The sequence below is a fragment of the Plodia interpunctella genome, chromosome 11 (genome assembly GCF_027563975.2).
Source record: "Plodia interpunctella isolate USDA-ARS_2022_Savannah chromosome 11, ilPloInte3.2, whole genome shotgun sequence".
In the NCBI taxonomy this organism is placed as follows: Eukaryota; Metazoa; Arthropoda; class Insecta; order Lepidoptera; family Pyralidae; genus Plodia; species Plodia interpunctella.
Window position 1 is genome coordinate 1,359,900 of NC_071304.1, and position 16,708 is coordinate 1,376,607.

Here is a 16,708-nt window from a genome sequence, read left to right on the forward strand (position 1 = left end):
AATGTTATCTAGTCTATGCAAAAATGTTTATGGTACCAATGCTATACCTACCTAGTTGTATCGATAGCCCAAAACGAGGCCTGACAAACAATCACAATAAATAAATAAATACTATGTCTACTCCATGCCACAAACCTATATGAGTTTGTATACCAATCAGACAGTGGTACCTCTATAGCAAGCAGTTCTAGTTATAAAAAATATCGTGACGAGATCTGATTATTTCGATTTATATGTTTATTATAATGACTATTTAGTTTATTTGGTATCAGTGATATGCTACTTGATAGGCTACTTCAATAAAATTTACTAATACACGCGTAAGTAATATTACTTTAGATTTTATTATCTTATATCTGGATGTCTTCTATTCTCACTATGTATCATTCGATATTACATCAAAATACATTCGAGTTTGATATCGAATCAAACTATATCGAGCTACCTATGGATTTGCATTTAGCACCATTGCCAAGTCCAACACTAATTTGTAATACGTCAACGTCAAAACGTTAGACTACCTACATAAACATAACCTAGAATTATGTAATTTTAATATTCTAAAATCTTAATATGTTTTCCTCCATTCTAAATGAATTTATTTTTATGAATAAAAAATTTAAAATCAAGCAAAAAAATTGCAATTAATAAGTGTTTATCAAGTTAGTGGAAAAATGTTCTAAAGTAAATTTCCTGGTTTTCCCTGTGTACCCTTGGCTGTTCCCTTTCCGGTATAGTGAATGATTATGATTAATTTTAACTGCTGTGCCCTTGACCATGATACTAACATTCACACCAAATAAATATGTTGGTATGTAGTAATATAACAATTATTTTAAATTAATTCCTACAGTATTTCCGTGTAATAATTGGCTATATTATTTTGCAGAGATCAAAATTCTTTCCATTGATGAAGAAACGGAGATTGCAAACAAAATTATGCTCAAATCAATGTCAACCGCCTGCTACAGATGAAGAGAAAGAAAGAGAATTGGAGAGAATTGCTAGAGAGGTAGGTACCTAACACTAATTTGTAGTGTAGGTAGCAGTTTTAAAATGGATTTATGAATAAGGACTTCAAACCCTTGGAAAATTTGGGATATAAAGTGTGACAATAGTGGGATATAAAGTGTGACATCTTAAACCAAATTTCATTGAAAGCCATAAAATCCTGAATGCAATTTTTTATTATCTTTCCTTATTATTATTAGCCGTGATGTTAATTATAAGTACATATTTTTTGACCCAATATTCAGTTTGGGTCAACTTTATGCCAATAGCAAGGTTTCAAGATAAGTTTCGGTTTTTTGGATGGCCCCAAACCTTTTTTTAAATAGGGACTGATGAGTTTGTTTATGTTGGCATTTCTTCTCAGCGGTGGTCATTTCAAAAGTCTAAGTAATTTGTAGCATCTGAGAATTCTTATATTATTTTAAATGTAACAAGAAAATCTAAATGTAAAAAGAAGTCTATATTCTGGATACTATAGATAAGACTAAGCAAACTTTTGGAATTTAAAGAAAAATTTTGATGAAAAACCATGTATAAAAATTGACAAATGCTTTTTCAGGCCTCTATAGAAGAGCCACCAACTGGTTGCTGCCAATCAGGATGTTCTAATTGCGTTTTCATAGTTTGGGCTGAAGCTCTGACCAAAAAGATGGACAATGCAGGGCCTGAAATTTCCGAAAAGATTTTGAAAATGATTGATGATCCCTCCATGAAAGCATATTTAGAAATGGAACTAAGACTAAGGGGTCTTAATAAGAAATAAAATCAGCTCTTCAGACTTGTGTTCTGTAATTTTAAAGTCTTCATTAAAGATATTTACAACCAAGATATTTAGGTAGCTATTTATATTTAAATAAGCTGAATCAGACAGATTCAGCTCTCTAATCGTCTAATGTTACCAGAAAATTAGGCAAAAACCAATTTGTTTTAGTATAAATTACTATTAAATTGTAAATAGTTACATAAATCTGTGACTGTTGTGATTAATGTATATTTTGTAGCTTGATATTAGATAGGTAAGTATTTATTTTGTAAATAACTTTGTAAGTACTTATTAATTAAATAAAAATATTTTTTTTATTCCATATATCCTTTTATTTTCATTAAATATCCATGCACAATAAATGCATATATTTTTTTACATATAAAATTTAACTTTTAACAGCCAACAATCAATTAATAATAGGTACATCATTTCCTTACAACTATTGTCAGCATTTCTTAATATAATTGGTACAAATATTCGTATTATAATTAATAATATGTAGAAAGTACATAAGTGTAAATAAATATACATATATAGTCGTTGAATATATTTTAATATGATACTTCATAAATTTATATAAGTTTTTTTGATAAACATCCATGTGGTGAGTATGTTGGATCAATAGTTTTTTTTTATGATTACGTAGTATGTACATACGTAGTAACTACATAATATGTATTTATTAGAACCACAGAAAAACATTACCTACTTTGTCTGTGATTACAATATACTTTCACTTTTTAATTTTACGTCTCCAATGTTTAGCCAAATGATGATTTTGCCAAACTCCTTAAATATATTTAACAAGTTTATTGAGCTCGGTATTTCTTACGAGTGAATTAGACAGAAGAATCGTCATTTTGGTTTTACATAAATACAATTATTCTAACAATGGATTAAGAAGAAATATCTTGATTCTATTATAGTTACACGATTTGATTCATAACTTTGTAATACATTCCAAATATGTGTCGTACATAATTTATAAAATAGATACTGTCTTAAAATTATTTATTTCCAATAAATCGTGGAATTATTAAAAAAAATTAAGAACAACTATAATTTTAAAAACATTAAACACACTCTTATAATAATTGACATATACCTACTGCACATTTATATCATTGGAATAAATTAGAATAAAAACTAACTATTTTTTCTTAATAGAAGTAGACGAATGATAATTATCTAAATGATTGTTATTCATGAAAAAGATAAAGCATAAGTACTTTAAGCAAAAGTACGTTTTGTCACTGTCGCACTTTACAAAATTTGGCATTGACAGGACGAGAAAAAACATGTTTTTATATTTTTGTGTGAATACAGGGTAAATGTTTATGTGTGGCTTGACTTCCTCTTTTTCTTTTTTTTTTCAGTCTTCCTATAGGTACTTACATGTGGATTTTCATTCATGAATGAATGAATGAATGAATACATGTGGATTTTTCATATTCTAAATGAAACTCGCTTAGAAAATTGTTTGTTAATCGAAAACTACTCTTGTATAATATTCCTTTTTTAGCAAATTAATTTGTATATAATATAACTTAAATATCTGAGTAGTAAATTTAATAATACTCAGAAACGTGAGAATTGAATAATTCTACCTTTATAAATCACCCAACACACACAAACACTTCATAATATTTGACTAGCACATCAGTCTTTTGTCACAATATTCACTGATAAATTTTGATACAAAACTCAGTAACGGCCGGCATTAATTGGGCGCAAAATTTTTAAGTTTCTTATTTTAAAAGTACGTACGTTCATACATTAATATAATCCATAATAACTATGCCTTGCTATATCTAAATTGAATGGGACTGACGTAAAATGATAGGGACCATTACTGTTTCAATGAGTTTCATTCAGCATTTTTTCTAAGCAGTGGTCGTACCGAAATGCTACTTAGTAGTTTGTAGGTTTGGTAAATATTATTCAATTTAGAATATGATGACGTGAAAGGTGCTTGTGAAGGTCTGATTAAATGGTTTCATTTGAACCAACATTGTCGCTGATATAATAGAAATAAACAACATTTTTTATTATTGCGCATGCTGGATCGACAAACAAAACTAAAACTAAACTGTTAGACATTCCATATTTTATATATTTTGACCTTACATTATTATAACGTAATGACATGTTTTCAAAGTAAATAATTGGTATCTGTACTGGTTACATTACCTACAAAGAATATTTTTGGATCCATAAAATAACTACGATAAATGGAAAGATAATACATATAAAGAATTTAAATCTACTAATAAATCATTGTGACCCTACTTCGAATGTAAAAAAGAAAGTTGAATGTAGAATCTGCTCTCGTGCTATGGCTACGATGACAACGGCTTACGCTACAAAGAAGTGGCGCGATCTACGACGTTGCAACAATATAGAGGCCTTGAATTTAATTGAAAGTTACAAATTAAAATGTCTTTAATAGTGTTATTAGATAATTACGGTGACAGATGAAAAGTCGTATGAAAATAATACCATAGATTCCATGGTACTCCGTAGTACCTACTAATTACATTAATAATACATCTGTTGCTCACATTTCTAATGAATCGGTCCATTCTGCTGTCACAGGAATTTTACTTGTATTTTTCACACAAAGCATATCAACAAAAACAAAAAAAAGTAAGTACTTATGACATAAAGCCACAATTACATTTTTATAATCTGTGGAGCGCGCAAAAAAAATTTATCGACAGATTACGAATAAAGTACTCTGTCGTACGGTGAAACAGGTTTATTGCCGAGATGTCGTTTATTGCCGAAGATGATGTAAAAATAAAAGCCGCTCGCGGAGTTATGGCGGTTTTATGGCAAAAATTACGGCATTGCGAAGATTCAGTTGATTAATACCAAATCTTTGTCAACATAATCAATTCTTAATTGTTTTCTCCAACTGTCGCTTGGTTTCGATAGGGATCTTACGTAGTTTCATTTTTAGATAAAAATACATACTTATATTTAAAAAGGCTTAAAGGATTTAAACTTTAAATACTATCTGGGACTCTTAATTCAAAAAAGATATCTCCTTACGTCATAATGGAAATACCTATAATGGAGGGTAAAAAAAAAACTCGTGACGTTTTTATAACATAAAACGTATCTTATAACACTAGAACGCATGTGATAAGTAATATTCATTTATTTTTTTTCTGTGGCATAATCAACATTTGTGGGAACAAACTTTTCCAATAGAGAATTTGCGGGAGATCCGGAATGTCTGTTAGGATGTGCTTAAGTGTTCAAGATTCGATTTTCCGTTCCATTTAGTTCGTTCCTAATATGATATATACCTAATATTGGGCACTTAATGTAAGCTCCTCTTCGAGGAAAGCAGCTGGGACTCAACTTGAAGTTATAAAAATATATACAAGGTCATATTTATTTTTATAGGTATTGTCATGTTAATAACAGGTATTAGCTATTTTGGGGCGAACATTTTGCTTACATTTTTAAAACTAGAACCCTGATTATGCAAAATCATATTTAATGACCACGCTTTCGAATAGATTTCAAATTTTAATACTTATGTACTTAACTATATAGATGTAAGTATAACATATTATTTATGTTATATGTTACATATATGGGCAAACATAGGACTTGATGGTCGGATAAACACACGTGAGAGATAAATAAATAAATGGACAACACTCAACATCCCACAAATTAATTATCTTCGCTAACAATCTATACAGATATCTTAGCTCAAATTAACGTTGGGCCTACGGATTGACCCTTTCTTTTTGAGCACTATTTGCTGGTGACAAATTGCATTCAAATTAAAGGCATTTGACAATGATTGCCTCCCAACAAAATTGAAGCGGTGGTGGGTAATCGAATTAAGTAGGTATACAGGTTCGAATCTTACTCGTGCCACATTTGAGTTTGTATGTATACCAATCTGATTCATATAGGTAGACTCGTGTATAGTAGTTTTCATCGACCACCACTTGCTTCCGGTGAAGGAAAACATTGTGAGGAAACCTGCACTCCGGTTGACAGCCTAAGTTAACTCGTGTGTATGCGATCACTTGCTACTGGATGCGGTAGGTAGTCGTAAAAGTCATGATAGATGCTATTATGCGACTATTATTAGATATGAATAAAATCTGACACTAGCGTTAGCAATTAACACACTCGATAAGAAGAACAAAACTGTTTAGTCTGTGATTTAAACTTGCGAGATTGTATAGCAAAATTAGGTGTGAAAATAAAATTAAGCGTTCAAAATAAACGTGATCAATTATTATTTTTTGTTTACAGGTTAACCCAAAAAAGGTATCTGGGTCCACTAAGCCTATTATAGATGTACGGACCTTTTGTGTTGACTTCAAATGGTTAACCAAATCCCTTTTATAATACTAGGTTCTAAGTAAAGGGGAATTGCTGTACATAATTACTTCAGTATATAATTATAGAAGACTTTTCGTACGACTCACACTTCCTTCGACTTAAGTCACGTAAAATAGAAGTGTCTTTTTATAGGTACCTAAATCAAGTCATGCCCTTAACTTTTTTTTTTATGAAGTTAAAGTAATGAAAATAGTATAGAAATAGGTATGTAAACCTATTACTTAGAAAAAATGTGGAGACGCTTTGAGCTCAGAAATAAAAGTAGAGACCTTTTAACCGTTATCTGACATTATACCAACGACGCGATCAATATTTATGAGTTCGTCCTAAACTTATATTCTATTTATTTTTGTTGAAATTATTAATAATGTACAACAAAATCAATCACAAAATAATTGTAGGAAATTCGAAGCAGCGTCAGATTAGATTAATATAATATATTACGACAAATCACACAGATTGAGTTAGCCTAAAAGTAAGTTCTAAACTTGTAATGGGATACTAACTCAACGATACTATATTTTATAACATATACATATATAGATAGATAAACATCCAAGACCCGGGCCAATCAGAAAAAGAGATCATTTTCCATCATGACGTGAGGTCGTCATTTTTTTTATATATTTAAACGGTTACATTGTATCTTTTCGTTTATCGTCTGTAGTCCAGATTCGTGGAAAGGACTGCGGGTATTTTATTGCCCGTAGTTCCTTTAAAAATTATAATACTGACGAATTAAATTGTAGTTATTTATCGGGTAAACATTAAAAAGTAATTTGTGATTTGTTTTCTAATTGTTAGCATTAAATGCTAAGAAGTCTAAGGAATTTTTTTCTTAAAAGCCAGACACAAAATTGAGAATTGTTATAATGTCTAAATAATGACATTCAGGTACTTTTAGTACACACCTACAAGAAAAGTAAAGTGGGACCCGGCCCATTGCGTTGCGTTCGGTCGACGAATCACCGCAGGTATTGTTGAGCTTCGATATAGCTACGTCGAAGCGCGTCTAGGTCAAAACCTATACAAAACCACGGAGCAGCAACGCGCTATGTCGACGCAACGGAGCACGACGGAACAATGGGGCCGAGTCCTTAGAGGGCTATAGCTTCGGATTATAGCATGAGTTATTCTGTTACAAACAAAACTTACCTCAATCAACTTAAAATGATCTTGGAATAAGCTAACAATCTCAGAAATGGGCAGGAAATTTAAACACGGTGTAGATGAAAACCCTTTTCAGGAAATTCAGGGTTAAAAAAAATCGTACTCAATAGAATATAACCTCTGTAGAGCTGCCAAGTCCCGAGCTCTCGCTGCACCGTCATCCTTCACATCATCAGACCAACACTCATAAATCATCTTATACGACTTCGCACCATCCTCTAAGTAATACTTAACGTCATGCTTGGGCTTAATCCTGTTCCTCTTCAATCTGTCCCTGTCTTTTTTATCTTCTGTCTCGCTCACCCAGAAGAAAACGCGTTCTTCAGGTTAGCGTCAGTCTTCACAGAAGGAGACTACAGGAGCGGAGTGGTGGTCCCTCGGGGCGACGAAACAGGCGCACGCGGGGGGCCCTGGGGACGACAGGGCGGAACCTGGGCCCAAGGAGCCCCCACACGACAAACGGGCCCTGTCGCGTATGTTGAGGATGGAGCGGTGCGGACTCCACCAAGGTTCGTCTTGACTGTCTTCTGATATCTGGCTCGGTTCTAAGAACACAAACAAATTATTAGTTACAAGCTTTTGCCCGTGGATTCGTCCGCGTGAATTCCCCATGGGAAAATTTATTTTTAACCGATGAATGGTAGGTACCCTATGTTCTTCCTCCTATTTCAAACGCATGCAAAATTGACAGACTTTTTTACTAAACACATTACTTTAACAACTTTCGCCCTATAATATTAGTGGGTTATATTTAGGATATCAATTCATTTTAATTAAATCGAAGCTGTGGGTACGAAGTCCCTGTTACGTTGTTCAATGTAAATATGTCTGGCTAATTTCAGTTGAATAAATTACTTTTTGAGTTTTAAATCGATATTCCAATGTGCTGTGTAGTCTTTTAAGCCGGCTACACACTATCGCGGAAGTCGGACATATAACGACGTAAATACATGAACATTACATAGTTTATATGAGTGTTTTATTTACTACAATTAACAATCAACTGACCATATAAACCGACGCGTAAAAAGAGAGACTTAGACTCAGCAGAGATACTCAATACCACAGTGGTTAGCGCGCTCGGCCTGCGTTACTGGCATTTAAGTAACTAAATCTCACAATGATCGGTCATTGGATGGATGACCAAAAATGTATTTTACCTTCTCAGTGCTTCGAAAGGCATGCTTCTTTTCCATCCATAAAGAAGGTCAGTGCCTCAGCAGTGGGGTCGTTAAAATGGGTGATAATGATGATGGTACTTACGAATTCTGCACAAAGAGTTCCTTCTCCTTTCGTGTTGTTCGCCAACCAACCACCAAGTTTTCATTTCGCCTTTGCCCTGCAGACAAAGATTATTTATTTACGAAAACATCCTGTACTTCATTACCTTGGTCAAAATCAAAGATTCTATTAAGAAACTAGTGGTTGCCCGCGGCTTCGACCGTTTAAATGCCCTCGGGAACAGTTTTTTCTTCGAATTAATTTTTTTATTAAGTATATCTATAAATTATGCCTTTTCCGGCATGTAATTTTCAAAGTTTCAAAGTGAATCTGTCAAAATAATCGGCAAAAAAGGGAGTACTTTTCCGCGGAAATTGATTGTAGATTTACAAACAAACATCCTCTAGGGAGTCTTGAGAGTTCATTATTGAAAAGAAAATTGTTCCTTTGGAAAATGCTCGTGAAGGAGAAGTTAATGAATACAGAGGTTTTCAGGCTCTCTGTCTATAAGCATAAAAATGTAAGCCTTAATGAAAAATAGCGTACTGAATTGGCATTAACGTTCATTCGCATAACATGTTGGTGTCTATAGGAGGCGGAATATAAACTACTTATATATACTTTGTATTTTATTTTATTATTGAATGGAAATTGAAATTGTGTTTTTACTAACATAGTAAATTAAATTGTTACTAACACATTGTGGGCAATCCGAAATAAAGAATTTATTATTATTATTTATAACTAACCTTATCTAGCTTAAAAGTCAATTATGCCACATTTACCCATATATGCCAAATATAAATTATGCCAAAACTCCCCAGACCGGACGGGACCCCGACTTCCCAACCTGTACTTCTTAATAACAATACGATTTGAGATCGTGTAATTCACAAACAATCAACAAATATATCTGTTTTTACTTTCATTTTAATAACACTGAAGTTCTAAACACCTACCCTAGGTATTCGAATGTATATCCGTCGTTCGTCGTCCTCAAATAATTAATTTACATTGTACTATGTAAATAAGTACTGACATTAGATTTTATCCTCAACTTCGTAAATAAAACTTTAATTTTACCTTGATATTAATAATCCCTCTTTCTTTAAAGTGGTACCCGCCATGCTGCTTCAGTAGCAGGTACGTGTCATTACTGATGTGTATCTTCTGAGGTTCACCGCTTGACTCCATACGGGCGGCTGTGTTGACAGTGTCTCCGAAGAGGCAGTATCGAGGCATCTTTACCCCCACCACGCCCGCCGCGCACTGCCCACTGTGTATACCTATTCAAATAATTCATTATCATTTCATTTATTATCATTTTCCACACACAACGTCTTGCTTGGCATTATTAATTGAGTGATTTGCCACTGCCTTCTCCGTCTCACACACAAGTTAATAATCAACCAGTGTGCAGTTTTCCTCACGATGTTTTCCTTCACCGGAAGCAGGTATTTGTGTAAGAAAACTACTATATAGTCAGATTGGTACACAAACTCATATGGCACGAGTAGAATTCGAACTTGGGACCTTTAGATCCACAGGCTGGCAATCGTTTTAACCATTACACTACCACCGCTTTAATTAAAATAGAAACATCGAAACAAAATAGGTAGCAGAAAATTCTAATTCCATATTAAAAAGGCTCGCTATCACAAAAATTATATTATTATCTCTAGTAACTTTGTCATCATCTGTTTAATATAATTGAAAATAAGTATTTACTTCTTGCTTAACCTTGAAGATTGTTTTATCCTAATTCAAATTTCTCATTTTAATAATTCACGAAATCAGATGCTCAAGTGGAAGCTTTGACATTTGTTATTATTATTATTATAATTTTTGAAAAATAAGTACATCGTAGAGCTGAAAATTCGTTCTGCGAACTCTAGAAAAGTGAGTTTCATTAGAAACTACAAAACTACAAAGCCTAACCATATATAAAATTCAAGAGAAATAATTCCATTCCTTCGAATTTTATTTTGGGAAAAGTTTAAGTTATTCGTTTATTACCAAAGTTCGAAATCAAGATAGGACTGATAGAAATTAGGTTTGGTCTACTAACTTTAAAGAATTTTTTTAAAGAGATATGAAAAGTCCTTTGTTATAAAAACAAGACACTGAATGTATTTTATCACTAAAAAATCAAGACCGCATATTAAACAAACAAAATATTCGTGAATGAATTTATGCTAACAGAGAATTATTGATCAATGTTATAAGCGGAAATTACCTACAGATCTCTCTATCAATCACAATATTAGACATGTTATCATATTAGCTATTTTCGTCTTGGAATGAGTGTTTCGCAATTTTTTCATTATTTTAGGACTAAGTAGGTATAATTTCTTCATAATCGTATTTCCTAATGGCTGAGGGTCGTGGAATCAAACACACACAACAACTTCCTTGGCACGATTTAGTTTGACATTGCCACTTCCATTTCACAAGTTAATCAAGTGTGCTGGTTTCCTCACGATGTTTTCCTTCACCGGAAACAAGTGGTGGTCCATGAAAACTATTGTACATAAATAAGATTGGTATATAAACTCATTTGGCACGAGTAAGATTAGAACATAGGACTTTCCGGATCACAGGCGAGCGTCTTGTCTTAACCATTACAACAGCATCGCTTCAAATTTTCGCCTCACCTATCCTTATATGTAGCCTTGCAGCGGGCATATGTCTCATCCGGATTTTAGGCACAGCATCCAACACATGCAAAGCTAAGGAAGCTACTTCTGCTGCGTGTCTTGAACACCTCTCAGGCAGGCCACCCACCACCATATACGCGTCGCCTATTGTTTCCACCTGGTGATAAAAACAAAAAAAAATATATTCTTATAATAGTATAGATGATATCTTGTTGTACGATAAAGATCGAGATTTTTCCTATTCAAATCGCAAAACAGTGATTAGGTATTTTCTTTGGTCAGCGTATAAGTCTGTACTGCCACGGCGAGGAAATGCTGCCAGCATTCTGGGCACGTTGCCTCGGTGCGGCGCGTTTGAGGTGGTTTTTTTTATTTGTAATTTTTGCCTTTTAATTGAAACGAATACAAATGAATAATTACAAGAATAATAATTAAGTATATAGAATAAAGAGATCCCAGCACGTCACCGCTCGAAAGGGTTCCAAGAAGGCTGACAGTATTACCCCTTTGAACCGTTATGGCAATCCTTTGTGCGAGGTAACTGCCCGCCATTAATTACGTAGATCATATTGTAAAAAAACAATGTAACTACAAAGAACTTTCCTGTAAAGGTTAATTAGGGCCGTGTCTAGCCGCACACGAGGGCCATGACAATTTTATCATTTTTGTTTTTAGCAATAAAAACATGATTTTAGGTATTTAAATATATTGTATTCGTAACATTAATTAGTGGAAACTTGATTGGTTATTGTAATATTTAAGTTATATTTTGTTGTTTTTCTATAAAACTGTTTCTTCAACCAAAATAAATAAAAATAGTGTATTAGTAGAGTTAGTATATTTATTTTAGAAAAAGTTTATACTATGTTAGTAACACGATTAACTTATACTGCTCCCGTGGGAATTTTGAGATAAAATATAGCAATCTTGGATAATGAACCTTTTTAATGGTGAATTTTTGAAATCGGTTCGGTAGTTTTGGAGATTACCCGCCTCAAACATACAAACTCACAAACGCTTACCTCTTTATAATAATAGTATATATATACATAAATGTAAGTTCGGGTGGAATCTTAAAACTTAATTTTGAAACTGATATCATCAATCGATTTTCAACCGAGCTGAAATTTTGTAATGTTGTGGATGATAATGCACGATAAGCTTGACCTGATGGTACATTCAAGAACGGCTCCAGACGTGGGAACTTCTCAATGATTTACTACATTGACATGTTTTTATGACACGCATCGAATGCAATATAATCTCTGTGACAACAATAAAAGCTTGTGTCAAAAATGACATTTTTGTAATTAATTTATATCTGTAATGAATGGAGCGAGTCTGAAACGGTTCTCCGACAACTGCTTCACGAACGTTTCGTCGACAGAATTTTTCGACATCGGGCGTTTCAACAACAGAACCCTTCATCTACGAACCGATACCGACAGATCACAGGAGACATTCTGTCGGCGAACTGTCGTTTGAACGACAAAACCCTTCATCTTCGAACCGATACCGACAGAATAGAGGAGACATTCTGTCGGCGAACTGTCGTTTGAACGACAAAACCCTTCATCTTCGAACCGATACCGACAGAATACAGGAGACATTCTGTCGGCGAACTGTCGTTTGAGCGACAAAACCCTTCATCTACGGACGATTCGCCGACAAAATATTAGAGACATTCTGTCAGCAATTGTCGGAGAACTGTTTCAGTCTGTATAAGTTTTCAGTTTAGTTATTAAAATTCATTGGCCGCAAATAAATTAAAAAATAAGATAATAGTTTAAAAAATAAAAATGACATGTAAAAAAACAGAAGTATATTTTTCCCGCTAATTTTAGTTTTTTGTGATCAATTGAATTGTTACATTTTCGCTGTGATTTTGGAAATATATCGTAGTTCTGTTAACTTTTGCACTTTTGGAGTTTTATTTAATATTTGAAGTTCAGTTCACTGGAAAAAAATACCAGAGGGAATAACATCCCAAGTTATTCGATTATCCACAGACTCGAATAAAACAAATTGATTAAAATATTTTGTAATGGCGCTAGTGTGCGCTTGTAGCTGCTACAAAATAAGTACAAAACTTATGAAATAAAAAGTTTTTGAAACATCTTTACACAAGTCTGTGAAGTATCATAACTGTCGTTAGGTGAGTGAACGATAAAAATACTATATATAACTAAAAACTTGAGAGAAATAATTCCATTGTTATTATTGTAAAAAAATAAAGATTATTTTGCTGAAATTCAAACTCCTTATCCATAAATATAGCACAAAAGTGATGTTTATAATAACATTGTGACAAATACCTACTTACATTACTCACTTTCAAGGCCACCTAATGGAATAGATACAAGGAAAGAAGATTTAGGAAGATTTAGGAAGACGCGGATAACATCATAATATCAAAGTGTTGTGTTAGAGTGAAGTTTTTAAAGAATTTGTGAGGCAACAAATATAATTACATTACAGAATCAAATTGAATATATTTTATAAATTTTGTATGCATGTTATAAACATATAAACCTTCCTCTTAAATCACTCTATTAAAAAAAAACCGCATCAAAATCCGATGCGTAGTTTTAAATATCTAAGCGTACATAGGGACAGACAGACAGCGCGAAGCGACCTTGTTATCGTAGCGATAATGATAAAGCACTATAAAGTATTACTAACCTTATACACATTATAAAATGATATGATGGCATCACAGCAAGTGTACAAGTCGTTTAGAATTTCCACAACCTGAAAACAAAACTTAATTAGCTGTTTATTTCCACAAACACGGCACCAGTTTAACGACGACCATCGAAGAGCAGAGGCTTCGATGATGATAATAAAGAAAGAAAGGAAAAAGAAAAAATTGTTTATCTCCACCATAATTCTAATTACATCAGTAGTATTTAATGAGGGAGGGTTGGACTGGAACCTGAGCTAAGAAAATTCTGTGTTTCAACACTCCGGGACACTCGCCCACAGTTACATTTTGTAATCATTGGAAATAAGGAGATTAATTTTGGTGGAAGTGGGGGACAGGGTTCCGATGTGTCGTTTATAATAAAACAACAATAAACTTTAATATAACAACTTTGTTAATATTTTTTATTTTGAGAAAACGTGGGTTTAATAATAAGCTCATAAATTGTTCGAAACTTAGCTTCACAGCAGAAATTTTTCTTACACTGCTCTAGTCGAGCTCGATCCTAAAGAATATAAGATTCGGCGAAAATATAAGTTTGTATTGTAAAATGCTGAAGGAATTCTAATTATCTCTAGATAAATCTAATAAAATCATTTGCAAGGAATTTCAATATTTCAAAGTTGTATTTAAAACCGCTTTGAAATCTTGAAATGCAAAATTAATAAACCCTATTATTTTATTTAGTTAGGAAGCCAAAAAGCGAATACTAAAAATCTGATGGATTTAAAGATAAAGGTAGAAAGTGTAAAATGTTTAGAGGCCATTCCTTGACAAATTATCAGCAGAATTACGATAAGGCGATACTCACGGCGCTGCGCGGCACCATATACTTACAACTAAAATGGTTCAGGTAAAATGATATACCAATGAAACACTAAACACGTAACACTTCATTGCGTCCACTCTCTTTTATTACACGAACCGTGAATATGGGAAAGAGAGGTAGCATAGGGACGCCAGTAACGTGTTCCGTATGTTTCGTGGTAGGCCTTTACGTGAGAAAAATACAAATAAAACAAAATAGAAACGCAGTAGCTTACTTGCATAGGAGAATTCGTAGCCGCTAGCCTGGTGAACCCGACGATATCACTGAAGTATATAGTGACGCAGTCGTAACTCTCCGCCTTCACCCGCTCCCCTCTCTTCAGAGCCTCTGCCACTGTTCTGCTTGAGAGAAAACAGGACTGACGAATTATGATAACACCATTTTTTATTTATCTAGGGGCACGGGAGTGCCCCCGCCATGACGAGTCAAGCGAAGCGCAAGGGCACTAACTGCCTTTTCTCGACACGTTTCGTCGTATTTTTGAACCCTCGTTTGGATACTGCCATCATGATTTATCCAGAAAAACAGTTACAGGTTAACAAAACATCGCCATAAACCAGTTTGTCGGCGAAAAACAAATGCACTCACTTTATATAACTATTTAAAAACATTTATACTTTTATAATCTTTTAATTTTAACATGTTATTATTATGTATTCTTGGCAATTCATCAATTTATTATGGTTTACCCGAGCGAAGTAGTAAACTTCGCTAGTAAACTTCTTAACTCTTCACTATTACTTTTTCTATTGGTTGAACTCCTCGTCAAAATTATCGTCACTTCATGAAAAATAGAAGCCTTATTTTGTGCGCTCCTAATGTTGAATAGACACGAAAATACTTTAATTCTGGGAGCTTCATTCGGCAACAAAGCAAAGGATCTTGCGTATTGCGTCGTAAACACTTTTATAACTCGACGTAAGACAATTGTTTACTAAGATATTTAGTACCGAAGAAGAAAGTAATTGTGACTTTTTTTTATTTAATTACCATACGACAGCGGGACGATGGCGAAAAGTTTTACGTCATTATATAGTTATATAATTGGATCCTTCAGTCGTGGCAACTTAAACATCTTGAAAACAAAAAATTGGTTCATACAAATGAAACTATTGTATTGAAAACTAGCGACCCGCTTCGGCTTCGCACGGGTGCGAAATTGTGCATGTTACATAAATATAAACCTTCCTGTGGAATCACTCTCTCTATTAAAAAAAACCCGCAACAAAATTCGTTGCATAGTTTTAAAGATCTAAGCATACATATGGACAGATCTAAGCATACATATGGAAGCGACTTTGTTTTATACTATGTAGTGATTTTGTTGTCATTTAGTTATCCATGCTAGAATTATAAAGATATGTATTTTTGTTTGTTAGGAATCAACTCAAAAACTACTAAACTACTGGATCGATTTTGATGATTGAGGGAGTTCAAAATAAATTACCGCTTACCTAGGCAGCATTCGATTTAGTAGATCGTCTGTCCTTCGCTTCTCCCGAAGCAACTGCTCGGTCCTTGCTTGGACCAACGCTTCGAGGTTCGAAGCGTACTTCTCCATCATCGCGAGCATGTTGTCGAATATGTTCGTCTTCCTAAACGATTACATTATTAATTAGTTGAATAGAGGCGATTATATTATTAATTAGTTAAATTGCAAATTCGCCTCCATTACCGCGGCATAAGAATCTATGCAGGAATAACGGACATGCGGCTGACTATACCTATCTGAATGTTCATTCTGACACAGATATTGTTATTATAACGCATTTATTTGACACTCTTTTTTAAATCAACACTAATCAATATTCTACCGCAGCCTGAAGCGACCCGGAAAAGGTCTCTATTCAATTTTGTTTATCTTGAAATACCCTTAAAATATTCTACAGCGAACGTTTTTAGGTTTTGCGGATATATTATTTAACTAATGTAAAATTATTTACTGTATTGGTGTGATATAATCTTGTTCGGAA

The 16,708-nt window shown here is 33.5% G+C and overlaps 2 protein-coding genes across 2 annotated transcripts in view; one reads left to right on the top strand and one right to left on the bottom strand.

Annotated features, from left to right (window-relative positions):
- Positions 1-486: 486 nt before the first annotated feature.
- On the top strand, positions 487-2,096 carry LOC128673801 (uncharacterized protein). Its single transcript, XM_053751907.1, has 3 exons — positions 487-811; positions 890-1,012; positions 1,571-2,096. Exons 1-3 carry the CDS (start codon positions 806-808, stop codon positions 1,772-1,774), a joined length of 333 nt encoding a protein of 110 aa, XP_053607882.1. The 5' UTR covers positions 487-805; the 3' UTR covers positions 1,775-2,096.
- Positions 2,097-6,546: 4,450 nt separating this feature from the next.
- LOC128673858 (guanylate cyclase 32E-like) overlaps positions 6,547-16,708 on the bottom strand; it is an 85,927-nt gene continuing 75,765 nt past the window's right edge. Inside the window, exons 19-25 of the mRNA XM_053752011.1 lie at positions 16,190-16,330; positions 14,950-15,073; positions 13,885-13,953; positions 11,200-11,359; positions 9,629-9,831; positions 8,588-8,663; positions 6,547-7,869 (exon numbers count right to left, since the gene is read on the bottom strand). Of these exons, the coding sequence (XP_053607986.1) occupies positions 7,658-7,869; positions 8,588-8,663; positions 9,629-9,831; positions 11,200-11,359; positions 13,885-13,953; positions 14,950-15,073; positions 16,190-16,330 (985 nt within the window). The 3' untranslated portion in view covers positions 6,547-7,657. The remainder of the gene's footprint in view (positions 7,870-8,587; positions 8,664-9,628; positions 9,832-11,199; positions 11,360-13,884; positions 13,954-14,949; positions 15,074-16,189; positions 16,331-16,708) is intronic.

What these genes read in the sequence shown, in the direction of transcription:
- LOC128673801 (XM_053751907.1), top strand. An exon ending in TGGAGAGAATTGCTAGAGAG is followed by an intron (nt 1,013 to 1,570) that starts GTAGGTACCTAA and finishes ATGCTTTTTCAG; the next exon opens with GCCTCTATAGAAGAGCCACC.